We start from the raw sequence: 18,550 nt of genomic DNA, 5'->3' as shown, positions 1-18,550 counted from the left end.
TAATGGTCTCCCTTTTGTGTGACACGTTGTAGGAACAAGAGTCCTTTCTCCTAATAGAACTTTCTTACAACCAGCTTCCCTTTTGTCTTCCTTCTGGTTAATTACAGACTTGAGTAAGGCATACCAGTCGGGGCTGACCCATACATGGCTCAGGAAAAGATGGAAAAGAGATGAACCTATTAATTAAAACATGGCACCCCTCCCCTTCTTGCCCTTAACCCTTCTGGGCCCATTCCAAGAACAAATAATAGATTTTTTTTTTTCCCGAGCTAATTCGGGTGTGGGAGAATGTCTCTTTATACTGATAGACTTGTTGCATTTTTTATTCACCTTCCTCTTTTTTTTCGTTGTTTTTTCAGAACCTCTATATACATTTGCAAAAAAAAAAAAAATATCAGAAAACTATGAAACTCTCAATGTTTTTTTAATTACCTGTTGGGAATTCAATGTAAATGACCGGCAGGACTGAAGGTGTCCCATGCACCTCCAATACTCCTCGTCCCCCACACACACTTGTACGCTTGGTTCTCCTGAGCACTTACGTTATATGTTTTTAATCTGGAGAGAAGGGAAAGACAATGCTAGTCACCTCTGGTGTCCTCATGGAAAAAAAGTAATAGATGCTGAAGTTCAGCATTCCCGATGCATTGTCCAGCTGTGAAGAATATGAAGGCCACCATACACATTGAACAGTTGGCTGTAATGGTGCAGAAGAGTATTTTTTATGTAGTTTAGCTTTGCTAAAAAAATTGTCTAACGGTAGGTTCATACGACTGATGTGAAAAATGGACCAATCATCCTGATCAAAATTTGATCAATGGCATCAGTTTTTATCTAACGTGGAAAGAAAAAAAAGGTTCTCAATCTTCTCCTTTCTGTCAATCCGTGAAAATATCATCCAAGTGCTGTCTGATTTTTTTTTTTTTTTAACGAACTCATAGACTTGCATTGCCAATTTTGATTTGGATCAAAAATGGACGTCTCCAATTTTTCTCATAGGTCACTGAGTCCAAAGAAGAATTGGACATGTCCAGCGCCCCATAGGATATCCCCGTGAAACCATGGATCGTATGAGTACGAAAAAATCATTGTGTTCACGTGCCCTAATAGTCTGACTTTTTTGGACGCTTCTTATCATTCAGGGTATTTTAAAATCCAAAAGCACAGCAGGTATGAGGTGCGTCAAAAGTCAGGGCCATCATTTTCAAGATAGAACAAAGAGTGATGATTAAGGTCAATCTAAGACCAAAGAGTGGCTATCAAATAAACCTATTTTATAAAGTCACGAAAGTGGGTTTGGCAGCTGAAAACCCTGGGTAATTTGACCCTTATCATTTGGTAACCTTAAATGTAGCGTTACCCGTTCCAGATAATGGGTGACCAACTCATATGTAAGTGATAGGAACTCTTCAGCAGAAGAAGCTCTAAGTTTACAACTAAGACAGATGGACAAATGCTTTAAATGATAATATAAAATAAATAAAGCAAAAATGTACAAAAAAAATCAAAAGATATGTATTTGACTATAACATTTGGAAGGACACATAAGTCCATACATAAGGCACTCTCTGGTATGCTTACAATGAGGAGCATCACAAATATGGCACAGCAGCTGGTATAATATAAGTACAGGGCTTAGACTATTCTCTGTGGATCGGAAGATGAATATAGATGTCTGTATCATTAATATATATGTACGCGACCACATGTTATTATTTACGGTGAATCCACTGCTCAAAATCAGACTTGCTTTGGCCTTCAAGTCCTTTGTGATGGTGGAAATAATAGCGGTATCCTACCTCAACCACTTCTGTTGGTCCTTCCCATGGGACACCGGTGGGGGGGTCGATGTTAATTATAAGGCCTTAGAAAAGCTATTTTGTCATTTGTGCTTGTAAGTGAGAAGTTATTGGATATTACAACGCGGCTCTACTGTAAAACAATGTGTTTCCCTCTGAACTTTTTTTGGGCTATGGTATGGAAAGACTGCAACAGTCTCCATGTAGTCAAATCCGAGGCCGGGTATGAGTTTCAAAGGGAACGATGAGCAGTCAGTATTTGAAAAATTTTAATTCACTAAAGCCTCCTGTTCTCCTTGATGTTTGCTAGAGTTACGTTAAGCAGCTGTAGTGTAGTATGTGCACATGGAGAAGGAAGGGTCCGTTGTGTGTCCTTCCTCTTGTGCTATCATTACTTCTCGCCGCTCTGAAGGCTTTTTTACCTACTCACGAGCCATGCCCATGTTTGACAGGAACGTGCTTTGGGTGTTGAAAACTTTGATGTTAGATGAGGGTTAAGCAGCTGGCGGAGGTGTCCTCTACAGAGAGAAATGTCACCCGAAAATCCCTGGCCACGTTGTAAAATCCCACCCTCTTTGTAGATTAATCTTCACAGATTGACTTGTAGTGTTGATCGGGCAAGACCCGTGAGCGACCAGATTCCAAGAGAACAGGAGAAGACCTCTGGTAGAGGCAGTGAAATGTCTAGCACAGTGTCATGTCCCAAAAGTGACCTTGGACGGTTCACGTCAACCATTACGAAGAGTCTGATAGTTTACGAAGGTTGGATGTCCTCCACTTATCTGAGATGGTTTGGTTAAAATCATTATGCCGGAAATGACTCCTTGTGGTTGAAGTAGGACTTCTGTTTCAAGTACCTGATAAAAGCTCATAAACAAACTACTGCTGACCTATAGAATGGCATATTTAATTTTTGAATTACATTGACTTGGGGGTTAACACTGTATCCCTCTAGTAACGAACCTGTACGTCCCGTTCCAACAATGTTGATATGATCTCCTAGAATATTCGTGAAACTTGGTCCCAGCTGGTGGGTGTGAGACAGTGAAATTTGATGGAATGCACCATAGAGACACTGCCCAGTGGATCTGACTCCACCATAGAAGATTGTCATCAAATCCATAGAATATATCAGCACCAATTGTTACACTCCAGGGCTCTCTTCCATATTGTCAAGTAAAATAAAACATGCCACACGCTCAATCTGCCTCTTTCGACTTTGGGTGTCTGAAAGTGTGGTTGATGTAATCAATACGCACCACCAGCCCATCCCTAGTAGCCACTTCTACGGGAGATCAGCCAATATATGAATGTGTTCCACCTACTGCTCAGTATACAGTGAAGAACTCTCAAGGTAGACCATTTTCAACAATGGGTCAGCACTCCCAAAAAGTGGTCTTCCTATAGCCTCATCTAGGATGACTTTCCAGAAGATACCTTGCAAACTTCAATTCTACTCCACTGGTCTTGAATGTGTGTTTTTAATTGATTTTCTTTCTGTTTTATTCTTTATTTTTGGATACATTTTTTATATTTTGAACTTTATCAATCAATTATAGAATTTAACCCATTGTAGCGTTCTACTCTGGAGAGTTCATGACCTAAAGTAGGTAACTCTCTCTAGGTAATTTTTCACAGTCCTACTTTCCTGGCAGCACGATTCCTTAAGATTTTGAACTTTTTTTTCTTTTTCTTTTTTTTTTGTTGTGGCAAGAAGTAATACCCTAGTGGTAGACTTAATGTTAATTAGAAATGTAATTATCGAAAAAGGATGGGGGAAGTGTTAAAAAAAAAAAAAAAATGGCGAACCCTTCCATGTTAAAATCTGTCAAAAATTTCTTGATTCTGTGGGTTCAGTAGAAAGTTACTTTGAGATATTCGATATTTAGAGTTTAAATTTGCAGAAGACTAGTGTTGGCCAAACAGGCCAATATCGATGGATTTGGCCAACGATCTGAAGTGTATGTGGCGCCTGGCAGATGATTTTCGGGGGAGATAAGGATGCAGCATGACTTATTTTAGACTCCACTTTTCTAAGAGATAAGATGCCCCCAGATATGTCTCTCTCCTAAGCAGCACAAGAGCGCTGGGCATGTGTATGGGAGAATTGGGCCAAACGATCGGTTGAACCTTCATTCCGACAGCCATCTAAGGTGTATGTGGCGACGATACTATTAGCTCTTATTGGTGCAGTCAATATACTCATTTTATATCCTAATTTAGGAAACTTTTGCCAAAGTCAGACCTGTCCACACACTGGCCAACCAGACTCTTGGCACAATAATGGGCACCTTAATTGTTAGAGCTGTGGTAAAACCACATGTTTAAAATTTGTATGGGCAAAATAAAATTAAATTTTTCATAATATTTTTAACATTTTCTAAATGAAAAAAAATGTTGTTTTTTATCTAATTCTTTTGGGATTTTTACCATCAATTTACCGTAAATGTATATTTTTACGTGATCTTGTCTTCTTTAGTCAGAAAAAATAAATGGGTGAATGTGAATTAATTTTCAAAAATGTGCTTACAAAATTTGCTTGTCCCCTAAATATGTAGTAGAAATGTTCCCATTTGGTTAACTGCCATCTGAGGAAGACGGAGCTGTTCCGTCGAAACGCGTTGTGGAAACTACTAAATGAAGATTTTATATCAACTCACCGTCTCTCATACACTCCTATGACCGTTTTTTTTTTGTCCCTTCCCATTTGGATAGGGGCTTTGACCATCGCTGTCCTAGTTACAACTTTTTACAATGGGAGGTCCTTGTAAACTGGTTTTAGACCGGTCAACCAAACCCATCCGGATATCTTTATCAGTATATCAATTTCTGGGAAAGGTGACAACCGGTGTGGAGGACCAAATTTCCGAATGGCAAAATTAGGTGACAGTTTACTATGGGGGAAAAAAAAAACAAAACTTTCAATCACAGGAGCTGAAGAATCCGAGTCGATAAGTGTTTGTCGTCTTTGTGCTATGATGGAGAGGACCGTAATGAGGTCTCGGCTTTTCTTCTGAAGACGTTGCCTCATTCTGTCTCATGACGGGATTACATCACTTTCCCCTTCATTTCACTACCCCCCCATCCTCCTTTTTTGGCTTTTCTTCCCAATTCCCCCCCTTGTCCTTCCACAAGTGTGGAGTTGGGGGCTGCGTACCACCAGGCGGCTTCATTACCCTCCCAACCCTTTCTCTTTGATGTGGGCTCTGGTCTCGGGATTTAGGATCAGGGGTCACTCTGTTTATTTATGCAAAGCTGGATCTCCTGTGAAATTGGACTTTTAGGGCCTCCGACATCAAATGCTACAGATGTGGCTGTCAGGTGGGAGCAGTAGCTGGCAACAAATTAAGGAACAGTAGTCCCATGTAAGGGCCATTATGGTGGTAATTACTGGGCAGGGGGCGAGTTCTTATTCAGCTACACCAGATTTGGATCTTATAGGTAGAAACCTTGTACAGATGTAGCAGAGCTGACATTGTCATTTAAAGGGATTTAATTGTCATTTAAAGGGATTTTTCCCAACTTTACGTGTATAAAGCCTAATGACTCCTACAGGAGTGCGGGTTGACTCATAACATTCGGTGCCAATTTATAAACTGAAATGCACCGCAAATCTGTATCCAAAATTCACAAATATTTTGTGCACCCATACCATCATTTTTATACGTAACGGTGACAGGCCAGCAGATTTGTGGGGGTGATCCCATTGATATGAGTTGGTAATATCCACCACGAGAAGGTGCAATCCGGAAAGAAAAGACCCTTTGCAGCGGATTTTACGAATGATGATGTATGTAAAATCTGCACTGAATCCGCAACATAAAAACCCGGCCAAAAAGTTCAGCAAAGTTTTGTAATATACTTTTTGCCTTTTTTTTCTTTTTTTCAAGTCATTTTCTGTCTCAGATTTTGCATCAAATTTATCAAAACTGTGTTTCATGAATCAGCGCAAATTAAAAGAGGCTTCGTAATTTTGGGGCTTTTCTGCTTGTATGTGTCATATTCCCACGTAGTGTAAATGTTGGGAGTTTTTTCTTCTCCGCTGTGTTTTTATTTTTTTCCCCATGATGAGTTTTTTGGTGAATATTTGATGCTGCGTATTTTCGGGGGAAAAAAAATTGCAAATAACATTTTAATTAATGAATGCAGAAAATCTATAACATCAAAAACTCACCTAAAGCTCATAGTGGAAATGTAGCCTAACAGTTTAAGTAAAGTGGGTTTCATAAAAACTCACGCTCATTGCGGGTTTAAAGGCGCTGATGAACTGTGCGGTTTTTGCTGTTTTTGCCAATGTTTTACCCTACGGGGATGCTTGGTGGTGACTCGATTGTTATCAACGGATCCATACATTGTTCTGATTATTGCTTATTTCAGGAACAGCGCCACCCTAACCCTAATCCAGTGCGGGGGACCTTTCACTTTGACGACCATGTTTCCTTATACAATATAGGAGCAGAGCTTGTCCTTCCCGCACCATAGAATCATATTTATGCCAAATATTAGGTCTACATTAAAGGTATTCTCTGCTTTGGACAGGTACTGCTAATTAAAAAGGTCCCTTGGTGAAATCGGAAATCCGCTACAATCTATGGGAACACCTCTTTAGTTCCACTGCAGCGCCCCCACAGGAAAAACTAAGTATTACACAGCGGGTATTCAAATCAATGGGTGGCCTGTGTAATGTAGGAGAGGATGGGTCCTCCAGAGAGAGAGAGACGCTCTTTGTAACTGCTCTAAAATCGGCTGAAGAGATTAGTATCCTGAGCGGAGGACCCCCCTATATTAAATCAGATGTCCCGAATAGGGTATACTAAAATGGGTTTTCTAAAATTAAGAACTGTAGTGTGTGGCCCTTTAAGGACCAGTGTTCACCGTCAGCACAAATCCCAGCGAATATTAAATAGCACATCGCATATATATGTATATGAGAAAAGTGGCAACTCGATCCCTCTGATGGTGCCGGGCTTTGTCCCGTCGGTGAGCCGGTGGCAGCTCACCGCTGGCTCCGGCTCACCGCTGGCACCGGCTTCAATCAAGCTATTTGCAGAGTGGGCACAGCGCCCCTCCAAGTCGCTGCTCGCCGGTTTAGCGGACTGTGTTTTGTCAGTAAGTGCGCAGGTTTCTGATATTTGGCAGGATAACAAGGAGCGGGGAAGCGACATCTTCAAAGGATCAAATGGATTTCAAGCCTTACGGCTCACATCAAAGGCTTGGCAGCCGCTCAAGTGGTAGTTGGGGAATGCCAGTCACATGCTGGAAGTATATGTCAATGGTGGGCACAAGTGCAGCGTGGGGGGAGGGAGGTGGCAAGCTACATGTAACCCCTCTTCTCCTAACCTCTCGTCTGGCCTAATAAAGACGTGAGATTGGAACGTCGCACGCTACCCTCCATGGGTTTAATCAGCAGAGGTGTTAGATTAGGAATATCTCTCCCTTCCAGCCAATTCTCAGGATCCCAGAGGAAACGTCTTTGCCACAAGTAAAATCCATAAACTACTGCTTTTTTTTTTTTTGTGGATCCTTTCCGAGCCTCGTGCTTCACGAATAGAATTCGAGGACAGCAGTGAAGACCGACACCTTTTTTGATTAAAAGGGAAACTCCACTTTTCAATAATTTTTGAAAATTAAAAAAAAAAAAAAAAAAAAAAAAACACAAATTGGGTAATTTTGTAAATCTGTTGCTTTTTGTACTTATTTATATGATTTTTTTTTCCTATATAATCCTGACGGTTTTCCTGACACCAGCGAGCAGTGCACTGTGGAAGTTGTGGTGACAGTTACACAGGTGGAGCTTAGCAGTTAGGTCACATGACTGACAACGTGGTGAAGCTAAACTGTAGTCTGTTTCCATGGACACCAGTAGAATTCTGATTTAAATTTAAATTTGATGTGAAATTAAATATTTATGTTTATATTTTTCAGATGATTCCAGTGCAGGAAAACCCAACCATCCGCCCGACGGGCGTAATCCAGATTTAGAAGAGTTCTCCAACAAGCAATGGGGTGAGCCAGAAATTATTTTTTTTTAACTTATTTATTTTATTTCATTTTTTTTTTTTTGGGGGGGGGGGGGGGGTGATTATGTAGAATATATACTAAAATAATATCAGAACAATTTCTTGCAGCAGATTATCCCCATGATACGGTGCTGACCTATCACTGCCATCATCTGCACTCCAAAGGAGTACGTTCTGATATCAGTCCAGCTAAAGGCTGAATAAACTGGTGAAAAGTCAAAGTTTGGGAACCACTTGCAATTTTTTACAGAAATGAAGAAAAATTCCTTAGTAAAGTGATTTTCAAAGTTTCATATCTTTCAAAAAAACGCGAAAAATCCTGAACATGTGCACACAGCCGTACAATTTGTATTTAAATCTCATTTTTTATACCTGCATTCTTTTTTGATATCATATACAGTATGGTCCATAATGTTTAGTATTAATACAGTTTTTATGCCATAGAAGCCAATGGATTGGGTTTAAAAACACATGCTCCATGTTCTTCTTTTTTTTCTTTTTTTTTTTTCAATAGTTCCAGTCTAGGAAGGAATTTTCCTTTTATGAATGTCCCTTTCATTCTGTCGATCTCTTAAAAACCAATTAGGTTTTCCCCAAAAAAACATTTATTTTTCTGCTGCGAAGGTCAGCTGGCTTCTGTACTGTGGGGATGTAGGAGTATTGCGTAGAGTGAAGTCACCATCTGAATGTGGCCTTTCATTGTATATATGAAGGGATGTTTGCAGCATATGTTCGGCGTTGACTTTGACAAGTATTTGAGTACAAGCAACGGAAATCTGTCGAAAGAAAAAAAAAATATGAAAAATCCAATTGACAAGTAAACAGCATAAGTGATGTTATTGTAACAAATGTGCTGACTACGACGTCTGACCGTCAGGCTCAAGAGCCTCATTTATCCATATTTGACATATTTATATATACTTCTGCTCTCGGGTGGACGTATTCACGGGTGTTATCCATCATCCAGAATCCTTTTTTTGCCCCAGTGAATTGCTGATTTATTACCAGAGAACCCGTGTCCTCATATGGATAACTTAGAAGGTGGTTCCAATTTTTGAATACCCTTCTTTGAGCCAGGATGGAGAGGTTCTTTGTAGGACAAGAATTGTCCATGTATACTACGGATGACCAGTGTCTGCATGGAAATTTCCCAGTTCCCTGTTAACCTTGGCTGTTTACCTGTTGGGTGTGGATCCTCGTACCCAGACCGCAGGAATCATCTGATTGATGTCTTTTGATGATTCAACCTCTTTAGAAGACATTTCACCTGAAACTAAAGACAAAAGGTTACGTTAAAACCATTGTTTCATAGTGACGTGTCAAAAGTGTTGATTGGGAGGTCCAAGTGCTGGGACTCAACCACCAGTCACTGAAACGAAATTCTGAGCACTGTGCCTCTATGGTTAGGATTGGTGCTGCTCAGGTCTCCTCAAAGAGGTGGACTTAGCTTTGAATGGACTCGTACACTTCATTGAACTCCTACACCACTGACTCCATCAACCCTAGAAGATCACAGCTGAAGGAATGGGTGGAAATCTCAGCAACTTAGACCCCACTGATCAAAAAATTCTAACATGTCACTATGACGGGCCAAAACTTTCGTGAAGTGCCAATTACTCAGTTGTCTTTTGACAAGTTTCTGAGAAGTTGAATGTCACTACCATGACCACTATTACCATCAAATTCATCACCGTGTTACACACATTGAAGATTTGCTTTTCTATAGGAGCTGTAATGGTTGGGGTATTGAGGTAGTAGCGTTTTTAAGGACTTGACAGAAGAAGATAATCTCATGGACAACCGAGGTTCTTGGGAATGGTAGCACTGGTCACTAAAGACATATAGCGTGAGGTTTTTTGTCCAGTGCTCCAAATCTTTTGGCACCTGATGACCACATTCAGTTGGTGTTCTGGACATCTTTATAGTCTACAAACAACCACCAGGAGTAATCCTTAATTGAAGATTAATATTCTTACTTATAATGTAAATATTTATTAAATAGAGTCATCTTTGTCTTCTCAGTTCGACCTCGTTTTACCCAACCGGCAAAAATGAGGAAAAGAGTAATTGCCCGTCCAGTGGGTAGTTCTGTTCGACTAAAATGCATTGCCAGTGGGAATCCCAGGCCGGAGATCACTTGGCTTAAGGACAACAAGCCTCTGACCACTCAAGAGATTGGCGAGAACAAAAAGAAGAAGTGGACCCTCAATCTGAAGAACCTGAAGCCAGAAGACAGCGGCAAGTACACGTGTCAAGTGTTCAACAGAGTCGGACAGATTAACGCAACCTACAAAGTAGAAGTTATCCGTAAGTACCATTCCTGCCATAGCGATGATGTTATCAGTAGGATTTTCTTGGCACCTTTCTTCTCTCTTCCGTATCAGCAGTGATGAGAAGCACATGAGCTGGCCAGGCTGGTGCTCTCATCTAAGAAAGGAGGAGACATCTGGTAGTAATCACCATTCAGCTGTGTAGAGACACTAAAAACATGTGTTTACACTAAAACCAGGAGCACAGACAGGAAAATGAATCAGCCCTCATCCCCATGTCAGATCTGGCATTTTCCTTGTATCAGAACCCAGGATATAATAAGGACTACCATACCAGGTCGAACAGTATACCTAACAACTTGTATCGGCTCCCTGAGACCTCTTGGCAGGGTGTCAGCAGGCTGCAATATAGTAATAGAAGGTATAACAAAATCACAAAGAGCAGCTAGTAAAAAATGAAAACTTTTACGAGGTGGAAAACTCTTGACGTTGGCCAGTATAAGACTAGTCCTCCTACCAGGGAGCCTGCCAGATACTTTACTTAACAACATCTGTGAATCAATATTTTATAACCTTGAAAATAAATCATATATTTCTTAAAATGCATGTCTGACTCATATTGTACATTCGAGAACTGGTTAGAAAATATTGGTTTCAGATTTAGAAATATTTCCCCTTTTAAATCAAAAAGTCCCTTGTTTAAAAAAAAGAAAAAAAAAGTTGGTGACAACTAATTTGGCCAACAATATTTTCTGTCCGGGAGTTTTCACCTACCATTATAGCAAATGTGAAGTGCTCGCTAAGGAAAAGTACAAACACTAGAAAAATGTAATAGTTTCATCAGAAAATAAGTATTTTTTCGGGAACACAATTATTATTTTGGTAAGGGTCAGCTTTACATTTTTTTTTTTTTTGCAAGTTATAATTTATGTAATGTATTGCAGTTTTCATACTGGCCACTAGATGTCACAATATAGTCAAAACAGCAATGCCACTTTACTGCCTGCTGTGAAATATCACATAATCAGTCCACACAGGACAGAATTGCTGTGGATTTTACCTAATTTTACCCATTTTCTACAGTGCAGATTTTAAATTTTACATCTTTTTTTTGTATCGGGGGTAATGTAGGAAACAAAAAGCAGTGCAAGTGGACTTTTGCTATAAGTGGTTATGCTTCACTGTAATACAAAAATATAACAAATCTTGTTCTTTCCTCCATCAGAGCGAACAAAATCTAAACCCATACTGACGGGCAACCACCCAGTCAACACCACCGTGGATTTCGGAGGCACCACTTCCTTCCAGTGTAAGGTCCGCAGTGACGTCAAGCCGGTGATCCAATGGTTGAAGCGGGTCGAATACGGCTCCGAAAACAAGTACAATTCCACTATCGATTTCGGTGGCCAGAAATTTATCGTCCTCCCTAATGGAGATGTTTGGTCTCGGCCTGACGGCTCTTACTTAAATAAACTCATCATAACACGGGCAAAAGAAGAGGATGCCGGCATGTATATTTGCCTCGGCGCCAACACAATGGGATACAGCTTTAAAATTGCATTTTTGACCGTACTACCAGGTAAGATGAAACCATATTTTGTCAAAAAATATATATTCTAATGACGATTTTATATAGACACTGTAGCGGCAGCCATCCACGGACTAATATTCGAAAGATTGCCGTCCCGTCTCTCCACCCACAAAATAGCGGCTGTCTACGGTGGCCCACAGTGCCCATAATACCCAAACCCATTGGCAATGTCCACATACAGTATATATATTCAGACTGCGTTATTCCCAGAAAGTATATAAACTCCACCCCTTTGTCAAGCATGGCCTAACAGCTGTCAGCTGTATGTTTTAAAGAGTAACCATCATTTTAATTTTTTTTCCCCCATAAATCAATAGTATATGTAAAATCTAAAAAACTTTGTAATATATCTTATGAGAAATCTGGTTTTCTTGGACTGATCTTTCATTTTTAGAGTTCTCAATTCAGGGGTAAACTCTGCTGTGAATGCAGAATTCCCCATTACTGAGATAGGGCATGACAGTTGGTGCTCATAAAGTTCTATGGAGAGGGGAGGAGCAATGAGATAGGAGATGACAGTTGGTGCTCATAAAGTTCTATGGAGAGGGGAGGAGCTAGGGGCAGAACCTATTTTTTTCATTGCTTTTTTTTCCATTTCACAATCTTTATTAAAAATTAAAAACATGGAAATCTTGCCATATTCACATTGGCCACTGGGCTTTTTTTTTAGACTCGGACTTCCTGTTTTTTAAAATCCACACATACATTACAGCAATGAACGGACTAATCTTTTTTTTTTTTTAATTGAAGCATCTAATAAGCGTGTGCAAATGTCATTGGGAAGGAAGGGGAAAGCAAGTGACATTATCTATTGTGGTTGGTTCATTATGTGTTATCAACTGTGTATAGAGTCATTGAAACCCTGCGGCTGATGATAAGGAAACTGATGTCAACTCTTCCTGAAATGACAGGAAGTATGAGTCTAAGAAAAGCACCAGTGTATATATATATATATATATATATATATATATATATATATATATATATATATATATATATATATATATATATATATATATATATATATATAGTAATAAAGAAATTATATATCTTCGTACCGTGTTAGCCAATACATGGAAAAATATTAAGAATTGAGCATCCTCAGTGGTTGATGGCTAATTGAAAAGATGGTAACAAATTGCTAGCTTAGTACATGTAACACAAAAACAAGATTTGAACAATATGTGATAACTTAAATAAACTTAGTTTGAACAGAGCTTATTCATGCCGAGAAGACAATAGATAAAATGGGTGGTCCAAAAAAGTTAATGAACATAATATGCTGGGATGGTTTGCTTGACACTAATAAGCACTGCTCAAGCTTTTATAGTGGCTTCCATTCAAAATTCAGCCATGACAGCTGTCCTATAGTCTAGAATAAGGTCTCATGCTCGTGACATGAGCAGTATGATGCTATGTAGAGTACTCATGCCTCCATATGAGGCTTAGTACATTGAGGCAATGATACCCTAAAAGTAGTGAATCCTAAACATTACCATAATGTATGATATGAGGCATACAGAGGTGCAGTAGAACCCCAAAAGAAGCCTATAAATGCCCCCTATTATGGCTCCGTACATGAGTCTACAGACTGAAATTGCATAGTAAGGAACAACTGTGCCGGGCAATTATCGGCTATTGTATCTGAAAGACCCAGATGATCACCATGTCGTCAGGCACGGCAAACTCTGCCATTCAAAACTTTTCGCAAACCAACGGCATAGTTGAAATGATTGGCTTGTTGACATTAGAGAAAGGTATTAGTGACAATTGACCACATCTTATTTCTGAGCCGCTCCAGACGGCCAGACTCACTGCTGAGCGATGGTATTTTTGGAACCACATGTGGCCGGAGAAGGTTTATTCTGTTAAAATAAGGCAAAAGACAAAATAAAACAGAACCTCGGAGATCCGCGTCGAGCAAAAGCTAACTGTTTGCTTGTCCTTTAAGACATTAATGGGACACCTACAACAAAGCCTCATTTGCTGGCGGCGCATGTTGCTGTTTGGCAGATGTTGTGTTATCAGAAAACCGTTGAGCACTAGTAGTCGGTCGTTCTGCCTGACATCTGTTTTTCATTTTTCATTTTCTGGTTTTAATCAGATGCATCCATATTATTTTTTCAACTTTTTTTTCTCTTTCTATCCTCCATCTACAGATCCGAAGCCTCCCACAGCACCTGTGAGCATGTCGCCCAGCAGTCTTCCATGGCCTGTAATTATCGGGGTTCCAGCCGGAGCAGTTTTCATATTTGGGACTATTCTCCTATGGCTTTGCCAAACCAAGAAGAAACCATGTTCTCCTCCAAGTGCGGCTGTCGTTCATAGACCTCAGCCAAGAGTATGTATACCGCAGATGGTGGACAAAGACTGCATCTCCTCCATAAACTATGAGGAGTACGTTGCTCAACAGCAACATTTACTTCCCCAAGGACCTATTTTGGCCAACGGAGTGGCATCAAAAATGTACCCAAAGATTTACACGGACATCCATACCCATACGCACTCTCATGTCGAAGGCAAAGTTCATCAACATCAACATATTCACTATCAGTGTTAATTGCTAGACACAAAGAACTTTTTCTTCTTCTGCGGTACCTCAAATAAAAAAAAAAGACTGCCTGGTTCAGCCTACACTGCCAGTAGACATGAAAATGTAATGACTAATGGATTCATGAAGGATGATAGACTCTCCGAGTAATCGGGGACATTGTTGCTATTTTTTTTGTTTTTGTATTTTTATTGGAAGCACCGTGATCCACCATTGAGCGGGTCATTTACTGGTGCCATATCCCACTCAACGTCACTCATGCGCACTAGTTCAGTTTTCACGTTTGTGCCTTTTTTGGTTCCCCAAGCTTTAGGTACTGGTCAAAGTTTGGCCTTCGCGAAAGGTCCACCGAAGTATGGACTAACTTGTATGAAGGCAGTATTTTTTTACTTTAGACATGAGCTGGCATGTTCAGCAGCGGAGAATAGTTTCTTCTCGAGTGAATTAATGTTCTCCCATGTTCCTGCTTTCATGTAGTCAAGTCTCTCCTAGACTTCCCTACGTCTTCTTGATGGACATCATGGTTACTATAGAAGATCAAGCACAGTAGAAGCTGGAAGACTTATAGTATGGATTCCCTAAGACCTGTCTCTCGAAGCAAGGATCATCAAGCTACGACTTGCCTACTTTGAACACGTCATAGGAAGAGAGCAGTCACTAGAGAAGGACATCATGGTCGGAAGAACAGAAGGAACAAGGCGAAGAAAGCCAACAACCCGCTGGCAAGAAATAAGATAACGGCAGAGAAGACCCTGGTGGACCTATCTAGGCTTGCACAAGATCGATCTTCCTACAGATCGTTCATCCATCAAGTCTCCATGGCTCAAGATCGAGCCGAAGGCCGTTATATAATAATAATAATAATAATTATAATAATAATAAAAAAAAAACAAAACTGCTTAGGATAAAATGTGGATTAAAACTTTTTCTTAAAGAGTATTTTCGGGAAAAAAAAATGTTAGTTAGTAAAATCAATAACATTTCACCGTCTGAGAAAAAAATGCCTTATAATCAAGACTATATCGAGTACAGACTTTATACAGCAATTTCGTGACTATAGAAAAATGTGTAATTCTATATAGATTTTAAACTAAAGCCATGTATATTTAATTTATTTTGTTAAACAGAAAAAAAATGTCTATGTAAAATATTATTTTCGACAAAATGTTAATTTTTATTATTTTTAATATTTTTTTTGTTTGTATGCCTATTCCTAATGTGACTCCCAAACGTCCCTTATGAAGCAATCTATAATGGCCATTTAAAGAGTCCGCTACAGGGCAGGGGGGTATTTACTTTTTTTTTTTTTTTTTTTTAACGTTGTCAGATTCCTCACACTGCCCTTATTGTCATCGTTAAATGGTTCCCCAATTCAAAATGATGTTTTTTTTCGTACTTTTCTCTTGACAATCTTGTACAGAATATCCCCCTCATTTCTAAAGCTTTATAAGTTATTTGGTTTAAAAAGTATATTTTATACCTAGATCATAAATTTATCGTCTGTTCCTCTTCAGGCATTTTTATTTCATTTGTCCAATTTAAAAAAATAAATAAATAAATACATTTTTTAGAATAAAAAAAAATCCATGGTTAATTTCTAAGACTCGTTCAATAAGGTATAAAGGCGAACTATATTTTTTCATATGGATTATTTTTGATAAATTAACATAACTTTGATTTTAAAATGGCGCCGCCTAGTGATCAAAATTTCAGAAACTTGTTAAAAAAAATTCAATATTGAAATTAGACAGATTTACTCAGCAGTGAACAATTTTTGCCGGCATTCCCAGATTCGACACCACCCAAATTATATATATCTAATTTGGTCTGTAGAAAATTAAGACATTGAACTATTTTTGCTTTAGTTTAACTTCGAAAAATTTCTTTAAAAAAAAAAATTGTGGAGTTGTAGACCATTTAAAAAAAATTGGGAAGAATTTCGGGAAAGACCCGTGTCTGCTATTCCGTGGCCCGTTTGGAAGCTAAAGCTTCACGGTATAAGGAATTTTGATCAAAATTGCCAAGAAATCAAAGGGGAAGGCTCTAAGAAATAAACTGATCAGTATGTTTTGCTCCTTGAACCTCCAGTGATCAGTTGGAAACTGTCAGCAAGTGTTAAGTTTCCCTGCGGCGTCAGAACACCCATTTTTCAGTTATTTTTGTGCTGGTTTTTGCTCTTTTTGCAGCGTTTTTTTGGGTGCTTTCGTCTACAGTACGTGTTTAACAAAGTTAGTTTTCACTAAATATGCCGCAAAAACGCTATTTTGAATTTTTTTTCCACTTTCTCATTGCTTTCTACTGGGTAAAAAAAACGCTGTAGAAACGCTGAAGAAATTGACATGCTCCAGATGTAAAAAATGCAGCTGTTTTCCCAATTCAGGAAGGATATCAAAAAAACAATCAAGAGTGTGCATGAGATTTCTGAAGTCTCATAGCTTTTCCTGGTACTATATAAAGCGGTTTTCACTTTTCATTAAAAAAAGCAGCAAGAAACGCTGCAGAAATGCAACGTGTGAACACATGCAGAGGTTGCCTGTTTGTTAGACAATCCCTACATGTGTTGCGGCTGTCAAACAGCCGTGAGACATGCATACGCGGGGACTCGAACATATTTTCAGAACATGCTCCGATAACACCTTATCCCAGCACGTTCACTTATCATTGGAATAACCCCTTTGCTTTGGATTTAGAAGTGTGTTCCAGGGTGTTCAGCACCTGCACAAAGTGGAAGCAGACATGTTATTAGGCTAGCAAATATAGGAAAAAAAATGTAAAATAAAAAAAATGTATAATGTACATCATAGTGTGTGTATTTAAAAAAAAATAATTGCCATATAATTAAAATATATATATATATACATATTTAAATTTTTTTAACCCCAATTTTGGTTTGCATTCAGAATATCTTGTTCCACTATATACAATGAACCCAAATTTTAGTTGGTCCCACCTCATCGTAGATTAAAATCGCATTACACAATTAATTTAGTGTTCACACAAAGAGGAAACCTACAATGTTCATTCAGCACAAACAGGGCTGTGGAGCCGGTAAGCCAAACCTCCGACTCCTCAATTTCCATGACTCGGACTCCACCAAAGTGCGCTCCGACTCCACAACTCCAACTCCACAGCCCCGACTCCACAGCCCTTAGCACAAAGTGGTAAATCCAAGTCCTGAATGATCTTTGCCAAAAAAAATGCAACTAACTCTATAAAGATAACTAAAAAGTTAATTTATCAAATATTCAAAAACCTCCGACTCCTCAATTTCCATGACTCCGATTCCACCAAACTGGGTTACGACTCCAACTCCACAGCCCTTAGCACAAAGTAGTAAATCCAAGTCGTGAATGATCTTTGCAAAAAAAAAAAATGCAACTGACTCTATCAAGATAACGAAAAAGTTAATTTATCAAATATTCAAAAATTTTACAAATTTTGGTGCAAATCTTTAGCTAACGTCAATTAAAATTATGCCTAAAAATCAGTAGCTAAGCCAAGGCAAACATTTTAGTGTACTATTAAAAGAAAAACATGGAAATATTCATCTAATTTTGTTAGGTGTGTTTGTACAGTTAAAAATAATAATCCCAACTTCTGGGCAAAAATATCTTTTTATAAGATTTTATTTTTGGTAATGGCAAAAAATGTTTTTTGTTTTTCTTTTTGTAAATGTTAGAATGTTCCTATGTTGTATCTAATGAAGCTCAATGTCTGATAATCTCTGTAATATCTCCTCCCTTTATGTTTTGTTATGTTTTTTGTTTGTTTTTTTGCAATTAGATATGTAAAAGTGTATATTATACATTTTTGTATAGTAAGACGTGTATAAAAATGTGCCATATGGAGCTTTCATAAAATCTGCTTATGGTTCAAAACCCAGTGGCTTATTTTTATTTTTTATTTCCCTTTTTGTACCTTTATGTATTTTTGTATATTTACTATGGATTATTAGTGTGTGTATATATATGTGTATATATATATATATATATATATATATATATATATATATATATATATATATTAATTAATAATATATATATTGCTCAAAAAAATAAAAGGAACACTTAAACAACAGAATATAACTCAGAGTAAATCATCAAACTTCTGTGAAATCAAACTGTCCACTTAGGAAACAACACTGTTTGACAACCCTCAGTAAAGTAGTGGTTCTGCAGGTGGGGACCGCAGACCACATCTCAGTACCAATGCTTTCTGGCTGATGTTTTGGTCACTTTTGAATGTTGGTTGTGCTTTCACACTCGTGGTAGCATGAGACGGACTCTACAACCCACACTAGTGGCTCAGTAGAAGCAAGG

At 38.6% G+C, this 18,550-nt stretch overlaps 1 protein-coding gene across 1 annotated transcript in view; it reads left to right on the top strand.

The window, feature by feature from the left end:
• Positions 1 to 18,113, top strand: part of FGFRL1 (fibroblast growth factor receptor like 1) — a 171,946-nt gene extending 153,833 nt beyond the window's left edge. The window contains exons 4-7 of the mRNA XM_077280222.1: positions 7,725 to 7,805; positions 9,842 to 10,126; positions 11,315 to 11,668; positions 13,840 to 18,113. Of these exons, the coding sequence (XP_077136337.1) occupies positions 7,725 to 7,805; positions 9,842 to 10,126; positions 11,315 to 11,668; positions 13,840 to 14,240 (1,121 nt within the window). The 3' untranslated portion in view covers positions 14,241 to 18,113. The remainder of the gene's footprint in view (positions 1 to 7,724; positions 7,806 to 9,841; positions 10,127 to 11,314; positions 11,669 to 13,839) is intronic.
• The last annotated feature ends 437 nt before the right edge of the window (positions 18,114 to 18,550 follow it).

The sequence above is a fragment of the Ranitomeya variabilis genome, chromosome 1 (genome assembly GCF_051348905.1).
Source record: "Ranitomeya variabilis isolate aRanVar5 chromosome 1, aRanVar5.hap1, whole genome shotgun sequence".
Classification (NCBI taxonomy): domain Eukaryota; kingdom Metazoa; phylum Chordata; class Amphibia; order Anura; family Dendrobatidae; genus Ranitomeya; species Ranitomeya variabilis.
The sequence above is the reverse complement of the archived record's forward strand: the minus strand, read 5'-3'. Positions and strand labels throughout refer to the sequence as shown.